Source organism: Bufo bufo, chromosome 3, assembly GCF_905171765.1.
Source record: "Bufo bufo chromosome 3, aBufBuf1.1, whole genome shotgun sequence".
Classification (NCBI taxonomy): Eukaryota; Metazoa; Chordata; class Amphibia; order Anura; family Bufonidae; genus Bufo; species Bufo bufo.
Genome location: NC_053391.1, coordinates 422,790,186 through 422,805,742, shown reverse-complemented (window position 1 = coordinate 422,805,742; position 15,557 = coordinate 422,790,186). Strand labels below are relative to the sequence as shown.

General features: G+C 45.0%; 1 protein-coding gene across 1 annotated transcript in view; it reads left to right on the top strand.

Moving 5' to 3' along the window:
* The window catches only part of LOC120995620 (ribonuclease P protein subunit p21-like), a 21,326-nt gene extending 5,769 nt beyond the window's left edge, over positions 1 to 15,557 (top strand). The window contains exons 4-6 of the mRNA XM_040424930.1: positions 12,181 to 12,263; positions 12,842 to 12,973; positions 15,182 to 15,557. Coding sequence (XP_040280864.1) covers positions 12,181 to 12,263; positions 12,842 to 12,973; positions 15,182 to 15,267 — 301 coding nt within the window. The 3' untranslated portion in view covers positions 15,268 to 15,557. The remainder of the gene's footprint in view (positions 1 to 12,180; positions 12,264 to 12,841; positions 12,974 to 15,181) is intronic.

Below are 15,557 nucleotides of genomic sequence, written 5' to 3'. Positions count from 1 at the left end.
CTCCTAAAAATGGCGACTGTCAGTCAGGTTTGCGGCAAAAAATTGAGCCCTTCTAAATACGGCAAGAAGAGCCTTATGGCTAAAAAATTGGTCGGGTGACCTGGCGTCTAAAAATAAATTATGTGCGATTCCCTTCTCGGGGGGCTTATGTTTTCGGCCCGGTATCAGACAATATCCTTGAAAAAGTCTCATACAAAAAAAGCTTTCCGGAAGGAAGGCCCAAAAAACACTTTTTTTTTCGTAAGAAGTTTCCCAAAAAAATCAAACATAAAGACGAAGGAAAATCGGGAAGATGGTCTTATCCGAAAGGAGGTTCTTTTTTTTTTAACTTAACCCCAACACCTCCCAAAACAAACAATGACGTCAGGCGGGGTGAAGGAAGACTAAGATTCTTTCTCCCAGCATGGCGCCAGATAACTTAAATCAACTTCAAATCATACAGGAAGGCTACAAAATACAATTCAAAGAAATCTGATAGACGTCACAAAATAAAAAAATTTTGGTTCAGTGATTTAAGTCCCAAAACATCAGGAAGGCAAAGGGTAATACTCAAGACTGTTTCTTGTAAGGAAACCGGATGGTTCATTCAGGACCATAATAAATCGGAAACCTCTGAACAATTCAATAAAATATTGACGCTTCAATATGGAGTCTATCAGATCTACCATACCTCTAATTCCTCCAGGAGTGGTAATGTGCTCTCTAGATCTGAAGGATGCATATTACCATGTGCCAATTCGCCCAGATTACCAGAAACACTTAAAAAGGCGGGGTGAGTCATCTTAAATTCCAATGCCTTCCATTCGGCAAATCATCGGCCCTTCAGGTATTCACAAAACTAACAATAGAAATTGTGGTTTTTCTCAGGGTGAAAGGAATATAAATTTTACCATATCTGGACGACTTTCTTCTAATTGCAGACTCAGTGCAGATGTTAGTCGATCATACTCGGACTGTGATTTCTCCCCTACAAGACCTAGTTTGGATCCTAAATTAAGGAAAATCAGGTCTGACACCCGATACCAGGAAAATTTTCTTGGGAACTGTACTAAATTCTACATGACAAAAATCCTTCCTTCCGGAGAAAAGACAGGCAAACCTCATAGCAAAGATAGGGAATTTTCAAAAGCAATCCTTTTGTATAATCAGAGGCAATGAGCGTCCTAAGCCTGATGACGGCTTGTATCATGACAGTGCCATGAAGCCATTATCACACAAGATCGCTTCAGAGGATAATCCTCTCTGTTTGGGATGGGAACCATCAATCCTTAGATCAAAAAAAAATCTCATAAGACGACGCTCGGGAATCCCTGGAATGGTGCATGAATATGGACCACCTGTCAAAAGGAGTTCCCTGGAATCCAAGCCCCTATATCATTGTAACAACAGATGCCAGTCGGCAGGGATGGGGGGCAAAGATTGTAAATCATTGCTACCAAGTAATTTGGGATCAAGAGATTAAAGAGAATCTTCAAATTACCGGGAACTCCAGGCAGTTGGGAGGCTCTGCAACGGGGTCAAGATCTTCTGCTGGGTCGGCACATAAGAATCTTATCAGACAACATGACGATGGTGGTGTTTCTCAAACACCAAGGGGGGGACAAGATACCCTCTACTTAGGAGTCTCTCCAACAGCATTTTTTTCTTGGGCAGAGGAGAAGATCCTGTGAATTTTAGCGGTTCACCTAAAAGGGTCAAAAAATCAATCGGCAGATTTTCTCAGCAGGCACTACCTAGACCCAAGCGAATGGTCCCTAAACAAACAGGTTTTCCTGGATTTGACAAAGAAGTGGGGATAATACACCTTTTTGCCACATGGAAAAATACTCAAACAAATTCCTTCTTCTCTCGGGACCCTGCAGACCATTCATCTGCGGTAGACTCCTTGTCCCAGAGATCGTATATGAAGCTGGCCTATGCTTTTCCCCTGTTCCCTCTAATTCCGGCTATTCTAAGAAAAATCAAGATGGAGTCATCAAAAGTGATTTTTAATTGCCCCGTCCTGGCCGAAACAAGCGTGGTTTCCTGTCCTAACCTCGTTGGCCTTGGAAGATCCGATTTTAACGCTTTCCCTGAGACCAGATCTGCTGTCTCAGGGTCCAATTTGGAACCCGGAAATAGGCAGGCTAAAGTTAACAGCGTGGCTCCTGAAAGGGACTTATTAAAATTACAAGGGTTTTCCTTCAATGTAATATCAACCCTTCAAAAAGGCCACAAACAAGTAACCACTGCCATCTATAATAAAACTTGGAAAAAATTTTGCTTATGGATAGCATTTAGAAATGGAAATCCACTGCTTCCGGATTTGGTGGAAATCCTGAACTTTCTACAAGATGGCTTTAACCACCTCCGGACCGCCTAACGCAGATTCGCGTTCCGGAGGTGGCAGCGCTGCGCACAGTCACGCATATACGCGTCATCTCGCGAGACGCGAGATTTCGCTCAAAGCCGGCCCGCGCATGCGCATCGCGGGCCGGCAAAATTTAAAGAACAATTTAGTCACCAGCCTGCCAGCAACGATCATTGGCTGGCGATTTTCAAAAAATCCAATCACAAGCCATATAACAGATCATATTAGTAAATATGATCTGTTATCTCGCTTGTCTGCTCCTCTGCTGGTCCTTTTCGTCGGTTGGATCCAGCAGAGGAGCAGACTGAACTGTGAGTACACCAAACACTTCACTGTAGCCCCAGATCACCCCCCTGCACCCCAATTAACCCTTTGATCACCCCTTTGATCGCCCCTGTCAATCACTAGTGAAAGGAAAAAAAGTGATCAGTGTAAACTGTCACTTTTTTTTTTTTCACTAGTATTGACTGTTAGGTTTTAGGGATAGTTTAGGCCCCTTGGTTAGGTAGTTTAGCGTGAGTTAGCGCCCACCGCACCGCAGTCACTTATTCGCTGTTTAGCGTATCGCTAATCAGCATTTGTACTTTTATAGTATTTGTAAGTGATCAAAATTGATCACGGTCAGATTTATAATTGTATTAGTGTCACCTTAGCTCGCCCTCCACCCAAAACGCAGTGTTTGCCCGATCAGGCCTGATCGGTCGCCCACACGTGCGTTCACCCACGCCCGCCCCACCGCTGTGACAAAAAATATATATATTTTTGATCACTGCACATTCATTTTACACGCACTGCGGCGATAAAAAAATCAGTTTTGATATTTTTTATCAACCGCAGCGGCCTCCGGTACTTCGCTAGCCTCCCCTTTGTAAGACAGGCTTGCTTTTTTTCTTGGGTAGTCTCAGGGAATACCCCTAAATTTAGTAGTCCAAAATGTCAAACAGGGGGTATTCTTCTGAAGAGGCCTACAGGATTCTGACCCAGTCGGATGAGGAGTGGGAACCCTCATCTGACGAATCTAGCGGGTCAGAATATGAACCTGTGGAAAGCAGTGGCTCTCTGACCCAAAGTTCGGACGAGGAGGTGGAGGTCCCTGATAGCACCAGGCGTACCAGGCCCCGTGTCGCTAGACCACAGGTTATGCAGGATCCGCTTCAAGAGCAGCAGAGTGGGGCTGTTGCTGCCGGATCACGTGGTGAGGCATACACCAGCAGCGCAGCCCTCCCTGGACCTAGTACCAGCACTGCCGTACAACATGGTGACGTGGCGAGCACCAGAAGGGCAGTTGAAGCTGGTACAGTGGCACGTGCAGTAGTTACCCCGTCGCAACCACCGCACAGACAGGCCCGTAGAGCCCCTAGAATCCCTGAGGTGCTGGCAAACCCTGATTGGCAGTCACCAACTTCAGCCGCACCAGTAGTTCCCCCTTTCACCGCCCAGTCTGGAGTTCGGGTTGAGACGGCTCAAATCGGTTCGGCCCTGGGATTTTCTGAGCTGTTCTTGACTGCGGAGCTCTTGGACTTAGTCGTGGCAGAGACAAATCGGTATGCCACACAATTTATATCCGCCAACCCGGGAAGCTTTTATGCCCAGCCTTTCCGGTGGAAACCAATCCAAGTTTCCGAAATTAAAATTTTTTGGGCCTTCTCCTCAACATGGGTCTAACTAAAAAGCATGAATTGCGGTCATATTGGTCCACGAACCCGATTCATCACATGCCCATGTTTTCTGCTGCTATGTCCAGGGCACGATTTGAGGCCATCCTCCGTTTCCTGCATTTTAGCGACAACACCACCTCCCGTCCCAGAGGCCACCCAGCTTTTGACCGGCTCCACAAAATTCGGCCCCTCATAGACCACTTCAACCAGAAATTTGCAGATTTGTATACCCCAGAGCAAAACATCTGCGTAGACGAGTCCCTAATACATTTTACCGGGCGCCTTGGCTTCAAACAATACATCCCAAGCAAGCGTGCCCGGTATGGGGTCAAATTGTATAAGCTCTGTGAAAGGGCCACAGGCTATACCCACAAATTTCGGATCTATGAGGGGAAAAGATCAGACCCTGGAGCCGGTCGGTTGCCCTGACTACCTGGGGAGCAGTGGGAAGACAGTCTGGGACTTGGTGTCACCCTTATTCGGCAAGGGGTACCATCTTTATGTGGACAATATCTACACAAGTGTGGCCCTCTTTAGGCATTCGTTTCTAGAACGGATTTGCGCCTGTGGCACCGCGCGAACTAGTCGCGTGGGCTTCCCCCAACGGCTTGTAACCACCCGTCTTGCAAGGGGGGAGAGGGCTGCCTTGTGTAACGAAGAACTGCTCGCGGTGAAATGGAGAGACAAGCGTGACGTTTACATGCTCTCCTCCATTCACGCAGACACGACAATACAAATTGAGCGAGCAACCCGTGTCATTGAAAAGCCCCTCTGTGTCCACGACTATAATGCGCTCATGGGAGGGGTGGACTTCAATGACCAGATGTTGTCTCCGTATTTAGTTTCCCGCAGAACCAGACGCTGGTATAAGAAGGTGTCTGTATATTTAATTCAATTGGCACTGTATAATAGTTTTGTTCTCTACAGTAAGGCTGGGAGAACACGATCCTTCCTCAAATTCCAGGAAGAGATCATCGAGAACCTCCTGTATCCAGGAGGTTCCGTGGCCCCATCCACCAGTGTAGTTAGCCGTCTACACGAGCGACATTTCCCCAGTGTCGTTCCTGGTACCTCAACCCAACCGTCACCCCGAAAAAGATGTTGTGTCTGTAGCAGGAGTGGAATAAGGCGTGACACCCGCTATTTCTGTCCTGACTGTCCTGACTACCCTGCCCTATGCTATGGAGAGTGTTTCCGGAAGTACCACACACAGGTACACTTAGCATAGGGATTGCATCTCACAGGACAGGCACACAGGGCTATTAGGGCCCTTTTACTCACAGCTGCTGCAAACCTCTCCTTTCACCTGGGATAAAGTGCATAACGTACTTCGCCACATCTTTGGGCGATATGCGCTTTGCACATTGTCCCATGGGGAAGGAGAGGTTTGTTCTATAAAGGTAAAAAAAACTAAACAAAAAAAAAAATACTGGTAAGTAAAAAAGTTAAAAAAAGTTAATATGTTCTGTTCAAAAGTTAATAAAGTTATTGCGTTGCGGCCTGGTTTTTTCTTTTTTGTTTTGTTTTTTTTACCTTCCAGGTGGACCAACCGATCGACTAGCTGCAGCACTGATGTGCATTCGGACAGAAGCATTGCGCTGCTGTCAGATTACGTGCAAGTCGGTGTATGCGGCGCTGCAAGACGAGATTTCTCCTCTGCAGTAAAAGATACGTTTGCCGAGGCATATGAGCTGAGGAGGTGGCGGTGTTCATATACTTTGGCAAACACTTTGTATATAAAAAAAAAAAAAAAAAAAAATCCCGGCAATTTTTTATTCATCCACATCGATTGATGTGAATGGAGAAATCTGGTTTGCCAGGGCATATGAGCTAAGTGGGTATGGATGTTGGGCGGAGCTCCTATGTCCTGGCAGACGCCTTTCCCCTCCTTTTTTCTTTTTTTGGCAGAGATTTTTTTCATCCACATTGATTGATGCGAATGAAGAAATCTGTGCCGTTCATTTTTTTTCTTTCAGCCCAGAGGCTGAACGGAAAAAAAAAATCTCATTACCCGTATGCTCAATATAAGGAGAATAGCAGAAACTCCTAATGCTGGCCATACATGTAATGATTGCGGAGACCCTCAAATGCCAGGGCAGTACAAACGCCCCACAAATAACACCATTTTGGAAAGAAGACACCCCAAGGTATTCGCTGAGGGGCATATTGAATCCATGAAAGATTGAAATTTTTGTCCCAAGTTAGCGGAAAGGGAGACTTTGTGAGAAAAAAAAATCAAAACAATCAATTTCCGCTAACTTGTGCCCAAAATTTTTTTTTTTCTATGAACTCACCATGCCCCTCATTGAATACCTTGGGGTGTCTTCTTTCCAAAATGGGGTCACATGTGGGGTATTTATACTGCCCTGGCATTTTAGGGGCCCCAAAGCGTGAGAAGAAGTCTGGTATCCAAATGTCTAAAAATGCCCTCCTAAAAGGAATTTGGGCCCCTTTGCCCACCTAGGCTGCAAAAAAGTGTCACACATCTGGTATCTCCGTATTCAGGAGAAGTTGGGCAATGTGTTTTGGGGTGTCATTTTACATATACCCATGCTGGGTGAGAGAAATATCTTGGTCAAATGCCAACTTTGTATAAAAAAATGGGAAAAGTTGTCTTTTGCCAAGATATTTCTCTCACCCAGCATGGGTATATGTGAAATGACACCCCAAAACACATTCCCCAACTTCTCCTGAATACGGAGATACCACATGTGTGACACTTTTTTGCAGCCTAGGTGGGCAAAGGGGCCCACATTCCAAAGAGCACCTTTCGGATTTCACAGGTCATTTACCTACTTACCACACATTAGGGCCCCTGGAAAATGCCAGGGCAGTATAACTACCCCACAAGTGACCCCATTTTGGAAAGAAGACACCCCAAGGTATTCGCTGATGGGCATAGTGAGTTCATGGAAGTTTTTATTTTTTGTCACAAGTTAGTGGAATATGAGACTTTGTAAGAAGAAAAAAAAAAAAAAAATCCTCATTTTCCGCTAACTTGTGACAAAAAATAAAAAGTTCTATGAACTCACTATGCCCATCAGCGAATACCTTAGGGTGTCTACTTTCCGAAATGGGGTCATTTGTGGGGTGTTTGTACTGTCTGGCCATTGTAGAACCTCAGGAAACATGACAGGTGCTCAGAAAGTCAGAGCTGCTTCAAAAAGCAGAAATTCACATTTTTGTACCATAGTTTGTAAACGCTATAACTTTTACCCAAACCATTTTTTTTTTTTTTTACCCAAACATTTTTTTTTTTATCAAAGACATGTAGAACAATAAATTTAGAGCAAAATTTATATATGGATCTCGTGTTTTTTTTTTGCAAAATTTTACAACTGAAAGTGAAAAATGACATTTTTTTGCAAAAAAATCGTTAAATTTCGATTAATAACAAAAAAAGTAAAAATGTCAGCAGCAATGAAATACCACCAAATGAAAGCTCTATTAGCGAGAAGAAAAGGAGGTAAAATTCATTTGGGTGGTAAGTTGCATGACCGAGCAATAAACGGTGAAAGTAGTGTAGGTCAGAAGTGTAAAAAGTGGCCTGGTCTTTCAGGGTGTTTAAGCACTGGGGGCTGAGGTGGTTAATAGGGGTCTTAGACCAAGCACCCAAAAGGTCCAAATAGCAGCCTTGAGCTGGTTTCTAAACTGTTGTCTGGCAGAAAATAGATGAATAAGCAGGTTTATAAAAGCAACCACAAGAATCAGGCCAACTCTGAAATCCTCAGTCCCCCCCTGGGACCTAACAATAGTTCTCAATGGTTTAGTAAAGGAACCCTTTGAACCTATGCAAGATAGCTTTTCTTCTTGCCTCTTTAAAACACCGGTATTTCTAGTGGCTATAACGTTGGCCTGTAGGTATGGGGAAATTCAAGCCTTAACCACTCGAGAACCTTACCTTTTTAAAATTTTTAATGATGGGGGTCATCTTGAGGCTAGATCCAACTTTCTTACCAAAGGTGGTTTCTACGTTCCATCTAAATCGGGAAATTTTATATTGCCTACTTTTTTTGTGTGGATCCAAAAAATGACAGGGAAAAGTTTTTCCACTTGCTAGATGTCAGGCGTTCTCTTCTGATCTATTTAGAAGCTACCAGTGGATTTAGGCAAGACTCTCTAATCTATTCATACAATTTTGCCGGCCGAAACGAGGGCAAAAAAACTTCTAAGACAACGTTAGCCAGATGGATAAAATCGGCAATTATGGATTTCTACCAGTTGCAGGGAATAGCCTGTCCTCAAGATATCAGAGCCTATTCCACCAGAGCAGTTGCAGCTTTGTGGGCAGAACATGCAGAAGCCTCTATTGACTAGATTTGTAAGGCGGCTACATGGTCAAATTCTCATACCTTTTGCAAACACTATAGATTAGATATTGTGGGAAACCATGACCAGAGGTTTGGACGGAAAGTTCTCCAAGCCGTAGTCCCTCCCTAAGTCTGTATATTATGCCTCTTGCACACAAACGTGTGCACCCCGTGGTCGTGCTGCGGGCCGCAATGTACGAGCATACTCCATGGGGCAGCCGCAGCGTAGTGCTTCCGTTCCGCATCTCCGGATTTGAAGTGAATGGGTCGGCATCAGTGATGCGGAATGCCCACGGAACGGCACCCGTGTATTGCGGATCCGCAAATATGGTCCGCAATACAGTTTGTGTGCAAGAGGCCTTAATCTGATATTACCCCCATGTGGTGCTGTCATGCAGGAGGTCCTGGAAAGTAAGAATTAGTCTTACCGGTAATTGTATTTCCAGGAGTCCGACATGACAGCACCCGGAGTTTCCTCCCCTAATTTCCCTTAAGATTTATTATTTCATTATTTGTTTAAAGGGGTTTCAGTAGATATCCAGTAGATAGGGTAATAATTAAAAAAACAAAAACTGGTATGTGGGGTTGGGGGGGGGGGGGGGGGGTGACTTTTAACCTCTGTTTCTTGTCCCAATGGTGGGCGGGGAGACATCCTCCATGTGGTGCTGTCATGTTGGACTCCTGGAAATACAATTACCGGTAAGACTAATTCTTTCTTTTTATCTAGTTTTTGTTATGCTTTTACTGGTTTTAAAAATAAAAAATAAAAAAAAACTTTAACATTCTACTTTTAATTTTTATAACTCTTTATTTTACTGTCAATTAAAGGGATTCTGTCACTTCCCCTAACCGAAAATCCGATTTTTAAAGCATTCATGTAGCACAGCTTACCTTGAATAGGCTGTGCTCTTTTATCTTCTAATCCGTCCAGTAGTTTTTGATAAAATCGACTTTTATGTTTATGTAAATTAGCCCTGAAGGTGCCCAGAGGGGCGTTATGTTAGCTTTAGTGTGCCCAGTACCGCCCCTCTTACGGTGCACAAAACGCCTTCCTTCTGACTGCCCACAGCCTCTCATCCCTCTCCTCCCCCTCCCTCAAGGCCGAACGTACTCTCGCGCAGGCGCAGTACCCACTGAGGGCTGCGCCAGTGCGATCTGCAGGAGACTGAGGGCAGGAGCTTCATCTTTGTCACTGGGCATGCGCCGAGCCCAGTGACGTCAGATGCTCGCTCTTCCCTCAGTCAGCCTGGGAGGAAGCGCAGAGGATTGCCGATCGGCTGCTGCACCCTGCGTTTTCTCCAGTCTGCCTGCCTGCCAGCGATTTCCTTCCCCACCCTCCCTCCTGGAAAGAAATCCTTATTTTTTTGGAGAAAATAGGTATTATTATATGAACAAAAAAACGCAGGGTGCAGCAGCCGATCGGCAATCCTCTGCGCTTCCTCACCAGGATGACTGAGGGAAGAGCGAGCATCTGACGTCACTGGGCTCGGCGCATGCCCAGTGACAAAGATGAAGCTCCTGCCCTCAGTCTCCTGCAGATCGCACTGGCGCAGCCCTCAGTGGGTACTGCGCCTGCGCGAGAGTACGTTCGGCCGTGAGGGAGGGGGAGGAGAGGGATGAGAGGCTGTGGGCAGTCAGAAGGAAGGCGTTTTGTGCACCGTAAGAGGGGCGGTACTGGGCACACTAAAGCTAACATAACGCCCCTCTGGGCACCTTCAGGGCTAATTTACATAAACATAAAAGTCGATTTTATCAAAAACTACTGGACGGATTAGAAGATAAAAGAGCACAGCCTATTCAAGGTAAGCTGTGCTACATGAATGCTTTAAAATGGGATTTTCGGTTAGGGGAGGTGACAGAATCCCTTTAAGCTGTTAAGAGCTTTTTTTGTAGTGTTATGATACTGTAATAGTTGTGTTTCAACCACTTTGCAGTGCATTGAGAAATTCACATATGCGCAGCTTGCTCACCATTCACCGCAGAGCCTGGTTCTTGAGATAGGAGTGGGACCCAGAGGTGGGACCACCACCTGTCGATATGTCCAGATGGGATAACCCCTTTAAAGGGGTTATCCAAGAGTAAGACCGAGCTCCCAGAGTGGCCAACCCGTGGTGGTGATAATACTTACCCGGTCCCCGCCGCCGGGTTCGGTGTCTGTCACTCCCAGGCCGGCTCCTCCTCTCCCTACCGCATGAAATCAACATCTGTTGATGGGGGAGGATACGTGACCACGGCAGGCAATCGCAGGCCGCAGCAGTGATTTGCTCCTCTTGCGTTACATGACCAGTTGACGTAGCGCAAGGGGAGCAGGTATACTCTTGCGACTAGATTCTAAGGCTTAGAGGTTAGATCTTGGTACCATACAAAAGACTGGAATCCTAGCTCAGTATGCAAGTGACCTCAGAGTCAAATCTGTAGGTGCGGTTTGGGACCTGCCACTCATTTGCAGTTGGAGAGCAGGATGAAAACTATTGTTTCCTGGTTGTATGCCTGTAAGGGTGGAGTGGGGGATCTGCAAGATACATGAGGAAAGACTATAGCCTGTTACTGTCATCCCTTTCCTGTACAGTCTTCCAGTGTCGCCAGAGGGTGTAATAAGGGGGACTTTTTCCCATGTAATCACTCGCCATCTAGGAGAATTTAGGTGTTGTCTCACTTCAGCAAATAGTATTTATCATGTAGAGGACGTTAATACAAGCCACTTACTAATGTATTGTGATTTTTCATATTGCTTCCTTTGCTGGCTGGATTCATTTTTCTATCCCATTATACACCTTTTGTTTCCATGGTTACGACCACCCTGCAATCTAGCAGCGGTAGCCATTCTTGCATACTATAGGAAAAAGCACCACCCCATGTGCGCTCCCATTGTCCCAGCCACCAGAGAGGCCGGCACTTTTTCCTGTAATGTGCAAGCATGACAATCACTGGTGGATTGCAGGCTGGTTGTAACCATGGGAACGAGTAGTGTGTAATGTGATAGAAAAATGAATCCAGCCAGCAAAGGAAGCAATATGGACAATCACAATACATTAGTAAGTGCCTTGTTTTAAATTTCTCTACATGATGAATGCCATTTTCTGAAGTGAAACAACCCCTTTAGCATTTCTTTATCGAATTATCCACTGCACGTAATCAGACTATTTTTCATCCCAGTGATTGGAATGTTTACAGCATCTGAATGTGATGTCACAGCAGCTTTCTTGACTGAACCCACCCAACTTGTGATGTCACATTAGCTCACGTGACCGAACCCACCCAACTGGTGATGTCACAGCAGCTTGCTCTGCTCCTGTCTTCAGTGTGGGAACCAGTGCTGTAGGGTAACTAATTGCAGTACTATAACTGTAGGTACAAGTTAAATGGGTTGTGCAGTGCTGGTTTATTAACGACCTATCCTCAGGATAGATCCATATCAGATCAGCCGTGCTCCGACACGTGGGAGCCCCGCCATTCAGCTGTTTGCGAACCCTGCGACCTGTTCATCTGCACGTAGCCTAGATGTTAGTGGTGGTGCTGTGTAACTATAACTGCTTGTCCCATTCACTTGAGCACAAGCACAGCGGCCTCCTGGAACCGCTGATCGTTGGGGGCCCAGGAGTTGGACCCGTGCCAATTTGAGATATTCTGAGGATAGGCTGTTAATATACTAGCACTGCACAACAATTTTAAATGTTATTTGGCAGCTTAATTGGTTCTGGCTCCTGCCTGATCTGTAGCTCTTTACCATAGCAGCTAGAGGAGGTTGAATGTCTATCTAGATAGACTGCAGATGGCCAGTTTGTATATGGATTACTAGCATGGAAATTATTTGAACGTGTAATAAGACTTGCCGCTTCATGTTTTTTTTTTTTTTTTCTAGGGATCCCTCTATAAAAAGGACAATTTGCAAAAGATGTAGCTCTCTCCTGCTTGCTGGTATCACGTGTACGGTCAGGCAAAGAAGTAAGACATGAAAATGTTTAGTTACATGAAAATGTTGTTGTTTTTTTTTTCTCATAATAAAAATGTTTTTCTTCCAACTAACAATAAGGCTACATTCACACGACTGTATGAATGATTCCGCATCCCTTCCACAATTTTGTAGAACGGGTGCGGACTCATTCATTTCAGTAGTGCCCCAAAAGATGGGGGCACATGTAGTTCCATTCCGCTGCCCGGCAAAAAGGATAGAGCATGTCCTATTGTCCGCAATTGCGGATAAGAATAGGATTTCTATGGTAACAGCGGCCATGTGCGGTCCCCAAATTGCGGAACACACACGGGCCGGTATCTGTGTTTTGCGGATCCGCAAACCACTGTGGTTGTGTGAATGTATCCTAAGGCTACATTCGCATGACTGTAATGTTTTGACAAAAAAATAACAAAAGGTACACCCAAGTATCCGGTGTTTGGAATGATCTAAACTACTAAATCCTACCTCTACCTTCAGTATCTTGGTTTTTTTTCTCTTCACTTTTTAACTGTGTCCAATATGTTTAACGTTTAAAAACAAATTAACAGAAAATTACGCTTCCACTCAGAACGTCGAGGACAACGGCTGACGTTAATTAGATGTCTTAGCTGTGGTCTTACTAAACGTTTCCTAAATAATCCAAACCACAAGCTGTGGAGCGAGCAGCCAGAGGCACTACTGGAAAACCAGCCCAAACCAGGTACGGCGACCTTTCTGGGGGTATACATCAACGGGGGTTTCAAAGGAAATCCGTATATTCTAAGATTAGATCCCTGCTGTGGTCATCAGATTTATTATGGTTTGCAATGGAGAAGACTACCGCAGTAGGTCCTCGTGGAGCAGCCATGACAAGTGGGGAGATTTCAGATGTTAGTGGTCCAATTTAGGTTAGAAATCAATTTCTCATCTATTCACTGGATAGTCGATAAATACTATATTTGACTGAAGTTGCTGGGGTCCATGGAACAGATCAGCCATTATATTGGAGGATCCCAGTCCAGTGAATCGTTGATAAATGTTTCTCACTGAAGTTATTGGTTGCGGCAGGCAGCTGGTGTGCACTAGTTTTTAGTTACAAGCGTGTAAGTATTACTGTTACTAGCCGGTATTCGAGACAAAATGCTAAGCATCGCATTGGGATTGTCCAAAATACATCATTTTTAATAGCGCTTTCAGTGCCAGGGCGCATGTAATACACACAGCTAGAACATAAGAGATGCAGGATCCCTCAGGGTGGGAAGGGAAGTAGGACAGAAATCAATAGTGTCTTCAGTTTAAAGATTTGTGAAAATGTGGACATAAGTGACATACGCTTGAACGCGTTGCCATCGACTTTTCTTATTAGTAGGACTTATGCGTCTTAAAGAGGTTGTTCTCCCCTGGAGACGTTTTCTTCAGGCCAACCAGAAGGAACTGGAGCTCAGTGGTTCCAGTCAATCGTTCCCCTACCAGTTCTGCATGTTTCTGGTCTCCCTGCATCAACACCCATTTTGATGTGGGCCATGTGACTGCTGCAGCCAATGACTGGCCACAGTGGTCATGTGTCATCCATTTTGACCCAGGACCTGCAGAGTGATGGAGCCAGAACCCAGCGGTGAGGATCAAGTACGGTAAGTATGGTTACCACAGTAGGTCTGGCTACGCTGGGACAGTTCTGAAGGAAAAGTAACCAGGGGTGAACAAACCCTTTTTAAGCTGTATTTGGGTCAGACTTTTAGCCACAGATATGAATTTTTATGCTTTTTGTGTATATATCTAAAAAAAAAAGTGATATGTGTCAAAGTAAAAAATGTCCTAGTAGCAAAAAAAAGTCTAAGGCCTCTTTCACACGGGTGAGATTTCCGCGCAGGTGCAATGCGTGATGTGAACGCATTGCACCCGCACTGAATCCGGACCCATTCATTTCTATGGGGCTGTGCACATGAGCAGTTATTTTCACGCATCACTTGTGCGTTGCGTGAAAATCGTAGCAGGCCCCATAGAAGTGAATGGGGCTGCTTGAAAATTTCAAGCATCCGCAAGCAAGTGCGGATTCGGTGCTATTTATTTATTTTCCTCACGCGCGGTTGCTAGGAGACCCAATCATTATTATTTTCCCTTATAACATGGTTATAAGGGAAAATAATAGCATTCTTAATACAGAATGCATAGTACAATAGGGCTGGAGGGGTTAAAAAAAATTTTTTAAAAATTATTTAACTCTCCTTAATCCACTTGTTTGCGCAGCCCGGCTTCTCTTCTGTCTTCATCTTTGCTGTGCAGTAGGAAAAGGACCTGTGGTGACGTCACTGCGCTCATCACATGGTCCGTCACATGATCCATCACCAAGTTATAAGGGAAAATAATACAATCTACACAACACCTAACCCGAACTTCTGTGATGCAGATTTTTCTCACGCACGTGCAAAACGCATTAAAATGTTTTGCACTCGCGCAGAAAAATCACACATTTTCCCGTAACGCACCCGCATCTTATCCGGCCCAAAACCATGACTGATCCGTCTTGATTTACATTGAAAGTCAATGGGGGATGGATCCGTTTTCAATTGCACCATATTGTCTGTGAAAAACTGATCTGTCCCCATTAACTTACATTGTAAGTCTAGACGGATCCGTTAGGCTCTGCATAGTCAGACGGTCACCAAAACGCTGCAAGCTGAGTTTTGGTGTCCACCTGAAAAGCGCAACGGAGGCCAAACGCAGCCAATTTGATGCAGTCTGAACAGATCCTTATCCATTCAGAATGCGTTGGAGCTTAACATTGGGCCGCTTATGAGAGCCCTGATACGGATCTCACAAGCGGACCCAGAAACGTCAGTGTGAAAGGAGCCTAACTCCATGGTTGTATAAAATGTTCTAGATGTTTCTTCTACTATGGTCTGACTTTCTTGTAATCCTTTGTCCCTAGATCTAAATCCTGGATCACAACAAAACTTGCCGAAAGAGAAAGGATCTTCTGCCAAACCGGAAAATACCAATAAGATGGCCTCCTAAGTGATTACAGCCCAGGGGTTGTAGTAATGATGTGAATGGCTGAAGGTTAATCTTAAAGGGGTATTCTGGTTACATACACATATCCCTTATCCACAGGATGGGGGATAACTATTAGATCGGTGGAGGTCCTACTGCTCGGACTCCATACCCCCTGCAATGGACGTAGTGGCCTGTCAGGCATGCGTGCAGCCGCTCCATTCATTTCTATGGGAATTCTGGAGCTAGCCAAGCGCTGTACTCATCTATCTCAAGATTTCCCATAGAAATAAATGAAGCAGCCACATGAATGC